The sequence below is a fragment of the Pseudorasbora parva genome, chromosome 9, assembly GCF_024679245.1.
Source record: "Pseudorasbora parva isolate DD20220531a chromosome 9, ASM2467924v1, whole genome shotgun sequence".
Lineage (NCBI taxonomy): Eukaryota > Metazoa > Chordata > Actinopteri > Cypriniformes > Gobionidae > Pseudorasbora > Pseudorasbora parva.
In genome coordinates, this window is record NC_090180.1 from 17,567,362 (window position 1) to 17,575,151 (window position 7,790).

At 38.6% G+C, this 7,790-nt stretch overlaps 1 protein-coding gene across 1 annotated transcript; it reads left to right on the forward strand.

The window, feature by feature from the left end:
- Positions 1-2,732: 2,732 nt before the first annotated feature.
- Positions 2,733-7,551, forward strand: insl5b (insulin-like 5b). The gene is made up of 2 exons (XM_067454197.1): positions 2,733-3,154; positions 7,421-7,551. Exons 1-2 carry the CDS (start codon positions 2,989-2,991, stop codon positions 7,549-7,551), a joined length of 297 nt encoding a protein of 98 aa, XP_067310298.1. The 5' UTR covers positions 2,733-2,988.
- Positions 7,552-7,790: the final 239 nt, after the last annotated feature.

Sequence of the window (7,790 nt, forward strand, 5' to 3'; positions counted from 1 at the left end):
TGACATGCAAAATTTGCTTTCATCCGAAAAAAGTACTTTGGACCACTGAGCAACTAGTCCAGTGCTGCTTCTCTGTAGCCCAAAAGTGGCTTGACCTGGGGAATGCGGCACTTGTAGCCCATTTCCTGCACACACCTGTGCACGGTGGCTCTGGATTTTTCTACTCCAGACTCAGTCCACTGCTTCCGCAGGTCCCCCAAGGTCTGGAATCGGCCCTTCTCCACAATCTTCCTCAGGATCTGGTCACCTCTTCTCGTTGTGCAGCGTTTTTTGCCACACTTTTTCCTTCCCACAGACTTCCCACTGAGGAGCCTTGATACAGCACTCTGGGAACAGCCTATTCGTTCAGAAATGTCTTTCTGTGTCTTACCCTCTCGCTTGAGGGTGTCAATGATGGCCTTCTGGACAGGGTCGGGTCGGCAGTCTTACCCATGATTGCGGTTTTGAGTAATGAACCAGGCTGGGAGTTTTTAAAAGCCTCAGGAATCTTTTGCAGGTGTTTAGAGTTAATTATTTGATTCAGAGTTAATAGCTCGTTTAGAGAACCTTTTCATGATATGCTAATTTTTTTGGGAATTTTGGGTTTTCATGGAGCTATATGCCAAAATCATCAGTATTTAAACAATAAAAGCCTGAAATATTTCAGTTGGTGTGCAATGAATCTAAAATATATAAAAGTTTAATTTTTATCATTACATTATGGAAAATAATGAACTTTATCACAATATGCAAATTTTTTGAGTTTTGAGAAGGACCTGTATAAGGTGAATAGGCTATACCGCACCCCATCAGTTAATTGGTTCTATACTGCCACCTGTTGGCACAGTTGTGTAACTTAGAAAATATGAACTCGTGATCACGAGAAAACAACTTTTGTTATCTCGAGATCACAAGATAATTAACTTGAGATCACGACATAAGACAGAAAAAAAATATTATCCATGGCCGTTCAGGGCTTCCGTAGACAACTGTTTTAGTTGTGTTTTTGGCTCGTGTTTAGTGTTTTGCGACACCAATGTATCAGTGTGAAATGTGTCTTAATGAGTAAGAATGTGTTTAGAGTTTTGCAAAAAAATTACAGGAGATTTGCAAACATTGTCTAACTGCCTGAAATAGTTTAAAGGAGTAGTTCACTTTCAAAATTAAAATTACCTCACGATTTAAGCCATTCTAGGTGCATCTTCTTTCTGGTTATGAACTGACACACTGCAAGCGTGGCGTGAGCGTGGCGTTTCTGTTGCGTGTCAGCCGTGGGGCGGCTGCGTGGCATTTTCTCTGTCTTTGCACACCAGAAGCGTGTCTGACGCGGCGCTGCTGCCTCTACAGGGAAGGCCTATACTTCATGTTAAACATAAATATATAGCATGAACGTGATTTCTGCCCAAGTCCTATTCTTCACCGGCTGTGACGTGAAGACCACATGTCCCAAGATGCTGCGCTCAAACTTTGCGTCATCAAACTACGCATTTGTTTTGAATAGGCGCCCTCCAGTGGACGGAAAGTTGCATAGTGCACCTTTAACCAAGAGACTTTTAAACATGAAAATGTCATTTATTAATATGTATTCGTGTCAAAATAAACATATTTTCCTATTCTATTTTGCTGAAATATGGCATGGGAGCTAAAAAAAAAAACAGACACACCACGCAGCCGAGGCGAATCAGTGTATTGACTCAGCAGTTCGGATTGCCAAAGTCACGTGATTTCAGCAGTTTGGCAGTTTGAATCATGAATCAATAAACTGATTCATTAAGCTCGGAAGCTTCAGGAAGCAGTGTTTTGAAATTTTTTGCGCAAAAAAACTATTTTCGTCGCTTCATAAATTTTTTTGTAGAAACACTGTAGTGAGATGGACTTTGTAACAGCGTCTTTTGTACTTTTATGGGTCTTGAGAGAGGAAATGGCATTGCTGCCAATGGAGGCCTTTTTGAGCCATCGGATTTCAACAAAAATATCTTCATTTTTGTTCTGAAGAGGAATGGAGGTCTTATGGGTCTGGAATGGCATGAGGGTGAGGAATTAATGACAGAATTTTCAGTTTTGGGTGAACTAACCTTTTAAGTCTCATGCACACCTCTTAAAACAGAGCAGCAAAGAGCTAAAATCACTGTAGGAATTAAGAAAATGCCTCTTCTTTATAAATGATGACCATTTTTAATGTGAAAAAGCATTTTTCTAACATTATAAGAGCAACCCAATAAGAACCTTTTAATTTCAGTGGCAGACTTCAAACTAATTACAAATCTCACATCCACTTGTTCAACTGTCAATTATGTTGCTGCTGGTTAATGAACAAAGTCAAAAAAAATTATTGAGTTACATAAAACAAATGATGCAAAATGAAAGAATTAGGTAGGCTGTATCTTATGATGAGTCATAGAAGTTTCCTTTAGGAATGACTGCAATTAAATCTAAATGTGAAAGCCTGTGCCAAATACTACAGGATGGTATTCGACCGCGTAAACAGTGATGTTGTGTGGAAGCACTTGGCAACAAAGTGTTTGCCAGCCAGAAATAAATCTGCTCATTATGGTGCTAAGCCTTTTAGGTCAAATTAACAAGGTTTGGAAGGAAGTAAGTGCAGTCATTATCCTGGTGTCACACCATAATGCTGGTGTGACACATGCTCGAATTTGTGATATTCAGTTTTATGGGCATGGCTCTCTAAAACGTCATTAAAGAGCACTTTGCTGTAGCAAATAAAACAAAGACCTCACGCCACTTTGTTAAATTAGCTGTATTTCGATACACCATTTGTACATCATCTATGTATTTAAAACCAACAAACCCATTTTGTCAAATGGAAGAATCTGCTTTCTGGGTCATTTTGCCTCATTTAAAAGGTCACGGAAAAGAAATGCGTCAATAACACATAAAGCATGGTTTGCATAGTATATAAATGAAGACGTTCTGAAGTCAGAAAACACAAGCTAACAAAAGACATCCCTAAACTCAGCGGAAGACACAGCTTTTACACTATTTCCAGCTATGAAGGTCGTGCTCCTGGCAATGCTGTTGGCGTTTGCTGCGTGGGCAGATTCAGCCCAGGCCCAGAAAGCTCTGAGACTCTGTGGTCGGGAGTTTTTGCGGGCTGTCGTCTACACGTGTGGGGGTTCCAGATGGAGGCGGGTCCAATCTGAGGACCCCATGAAGGGTCAGTATAAATTTTGTCTTTGCTTAGCAGTCATCATCCCAGTATAAATGACGTCAGAACACAACTGTCCGCTTAATTAGGTAGAGGTTGATTATTATTGTAACAACACTAAAATTAAAATTTTAGAACTGTATAAACGGTATTATATGTTATATAGTTTTAAAGTGGCCTGCCTTTTTGCACACATTATATAATATAATAAACATTTTATTTACCATTTATATAAATAAATGTAAATTATAAAATGTATTATGTTAATATAAGTGTGTATTTTATGTAATATTATATAATTATATTATATGCAAAAATGAAGAACTAGGTATTTGATCAAAATTATATTTTTTTATAATAAAAATATAAAAATATAATTTATAATTTATATAAATACATGTAAATTATAAAATGTAATATATGTTAAAATTAGTGTGCCTTTTATATCGGCTAATATAATATAATTAGTGCTGGATGATTAATCGCATCCAAAATAGTTTACAAAATATATGTGTGTGTACGGTGTACAATTGTTATGTATATAAATACATACCCATCCATGTACAGTGAGGAAAATAAGTATTTGAACACCCTGCTATTTTGCAATTTGGGGTCTGAAATTGTCATCGTAGATGCATGTCTGCTGTGAGAGACATAATCAAACTAAATTCACATGTATGATTTTTTAATTATTTATTTGTATGATACAGTTGCACATAAGTATTTGAACACCTGAGAAAATCAATGTTAATATTTGGTACAGTAGCCTTTGTTTGCAATTACAGAGGTCAAACCTTTCCTGTAGTTTTTCACCAGGTTTGCACACACTGCAGGAGGGATTTTGGCCCACTCCTCCACGCAGATCTTCTCTAGATCAGTCAGGTTTCTGGCCTGTCATTGAGAAACACAGAGTTTGAGCTCCCTCCAAAGATTCTCTATTGGGTTTAGGTCTGGAGACTGGCTAGGCCACGCCAGAACCTTGATATGCTTCTTACAGAGCCACTCCTTGGTTATCCTTGATGCGTGATTCAGGTTATTGTCATGTTGGAAGACCCAGCCTCGACCCATCTTCAATGCTCTAACTGAGGGAAGGAGGTTGTTCCCCAAAATCTTGCAATACATGGCCCCGGTCATCCTCTCCTTAATACAGTGCAGTCGCCCTGTCCCATGTGCAGAAAAACACCCCAAAAGCATGATGCTACCACTCCGATGCTTCACAGTAGGGATGGTGTTCTTGGGATGGTACTCTTCATTCTTCTTCCTCCAAACACGTTTAGTGGAATTATGACCCAAAAGTTCTATTTTGGTCTCATCTGACCACATGACTTTCTCCCATGACTCCTCTGGATCATCCAAATGGTCATTGGCAAACTTATGACGGGCCTGGACATGTGCTGGTTTATGCAGGTGAACCTTCCGTACCATGCATGATTTTAAACCATGATGTCTTAGTGTATTACCAACAGTAATCTTGGAAACGGTGGTCCCAGCTCTTTTCAGGTCATTGACCAGCTCCTCCCGTGTAGTTCTGGGCTGATTTCTCACCCTTCTTAGGATCATTGAGACCCTACAAGGTGAGATCTTGCATGGAGCTCTAGTCCGAGGGAGATCGACAGTCATGTTTAGCTTCTTCTATTTTCTAATGATTGCTCCAACAGTGGACCTTTTTTTACCAAGCTGCTCGGCAATTTCCCCGTAGCCCTTTCCAGCCTTGTGGAGGTGTACAATTTTTCCTCTAGTGTCTTTGGACAGCTCTTTGGTCTTGGCCATGTTAGTAGTTGGATTCTTACTGATTGTATGGGGTGGACAGGTGTCTTTATGCTGCTAACGACCTCAAACAGGTGCATCTAATTTAGGATAATAAATGGAGTGTAGGTGGAAATTTTAAAGGCAGACTAACAGGTCTTTGAGGGTCAGAATTCTAGCTGATAGACAGGTGTTCAAATACTTATTTGCAGCTGAATCAGACAAATAGTTAAAAAATCATATATTGGGATTTCTGGATTTGTTTTTAGATTATGTCTCTCACAGTGGACATGCACCTACAATGACAATTTCAGACCCCTCCATGATTTCCAAGTGGGAGAACTTGCAAAATAGCAGGGTGTTCAAATACTTATTTTTCTCACTGTATTTATTTAAGAAAAATGTGTTATATATATTTATACACACTCACCTAAAGGATCATTAGGAACACCATACTAATACTGTGTTTGACCCAGTTTTGCCTTCAAAACTGCCTTAATTCTACGTTGCATTGATTCAACAAGGTGCTGAAAGCATTCTTTAGAAATGTTGGCCCAAATTGATATGATAGCATCTTGCAGTTGATGGAGATTTGTGGGTGGCACATCCAGGGCACAAAGCTCCTGTTCCACAACATCCCAAAGATGCTCTATTGGGTTGAGATATGGTGACTCTGACTCCATATTAGTACAGTGAACTCATTGTCATGTTCAAGACACCAATTTGGAATGATTCGACCTTTGTGACATGGTGCATTATCCTGCTGAATGTAGCCATCAGAGGATGGGTACATGGTGGTCATAAAGGGTTGGACATGGTCAGAAACAATGCTCAGGTAGGCCGTGGCATTTAAACAATGCCCAATTGGCACTAAGGGGCCTAAAGTGTGCCAAGAAAACATCCCCCACACCATTACACCACCACCAGCCTGTACAGTGATAACCAGACATGATGGATCCATGTTCTCATTCTGCATGTCCGCATTCTGTTTATGCCAAATTCTGACTCTACCATCTGCTTAAGTTTGCGCTTATATTGACCGATCGTGCGGGCCATATAATATAGGAATAATATTCCAATCAGTCAAGGGTGGATGAGAAATAAATCATTGTGTTTGTTTGATAAAGACATTTACGAGCCCTGTGGTCAAGAGAATCGTTGCAGTTGCCGCTTTAATAATCCCTCCCTCATGTGAACTGACAGGGCCATAGATATGAGAGGGGAGTTGAAGCTCATTAAATATGCAAATCTTCTTTAATCCTAGCCGTGGGCGTTTACTTCCAAGTCTCCAGTGCGTCACGCCCATCAAAACCCAGCGTTCAGAAGACAGCCTCAAAACCAGTGTAGAAAATAGCCTATTAGTTATTAGTTATGATGTTTTTGAATGTAAAAACCACACAAACATAATTTGTTGACCCCAGACAACAGTATAAAAAAGAAAAAAAGCCAGTTCATGACACCTTTAAATAACCCTTCTTTCCCATTCTGACATTCAGTTTGGAGTTTAAGAGATTGTTTTGACCAGGACCACACCCCTAAATCCATTGAAGCAACTGCTATGTGATAGTCTTTTTATAAGATACATCACTGTTGTCAAATTGTGCTGCCAGTAAGGCAAGCCGGTATGCATTTTACACATCAACACTTGGGGAATAAAGTAAATGGTCTTTTCCAGACCTTTTTTAAACCTTATGTAAACTTCCACTGTTTGGACATGTTCAGAGGAGGAAGAGTGAATATCGGTAAAAGGATGCTGAGGTTAGAGCTGCCAGGCAGGAGGTCAAGAGGAAGACCAAAGAGGAGGTTTATGGATGTAGTGAAGGAGGACATGAAGGTAGTCTGTCTGAGAGAAGAGGATACAGAGGATAGGACTAGATGGAGGCAGATGATTCGCTGTGGCGACCCCTGATGGGAAAAGACGAAAGAAGAAGAAGATAATAAGCTGATAAAATTATAAACTGGATATTTAATCATTTATAAATAAATGTAAATTAGAAAATTATTATATGTTAAAAACAGTGTGCCTTTTATATATGATGTTATATAATATATAATGAACAATATACTGTATTGTATTGAGCTGTAAAAATGACGTTTTATATAGCCTAATGATATAATCAAAATATGAAATTAATTATTATTACTTATTTAAAAAAATGTTTAATTAATTTATTAAAATGTACTTACAATTGCTAAGCAGTCACTTTGCATCCTCATGTACATTTAGTTTTTACCTTTAACTCACAACGAGACTAAAATGTTAAATCAAAGCATAAATATAAACATTGGTTCAATTTGGGAACAGCATAATGGCATACTCTTTCTGCTTTTTCTGCCATATAAAGACATTGCAGAAATAGTAGGACTTTAGGAGTCGTATGTGCAAGTCCATATTCAACTCTTGTGCGCCACCTGCTGCACGTTAGCATGCTGAAATAACTTTCTGACAACTCATCATTCACTCATACAGCAACTGTGGAGTCAACCAAAACCATTTAGCATTCATTACATGACTATGATTTTACACAGGTTATGACATCGAGGCTGATGTGGAGACCTCTGCAGAAATGGACCGAGTAAGAAGAGACACACCCGAAACACTGCCCACCACGTGCTGTAAAGTGGGGTGTAGAAAAAGTGATCTTGTTCGCATGTGCTGAGAAACACTTTAAACTTCTTCATCCTCTCTGTGCAAAATGCCTTTATTGTTTTTCTGGGGACTTGAATTGGCCTACATAAAAAATTAAATAAAAAACCCCATTCATTTTCAAATGTCAGAATTCAAACGTTCATATAGGCTAAAGTTTTTTTTTTTTTTTTTTGTAGTATATGTTGTTAAAAAATGATAAATTCTAGAAGCAAGGACGAATTCTAAATTAGAGTTTGTTTTATAAATGTA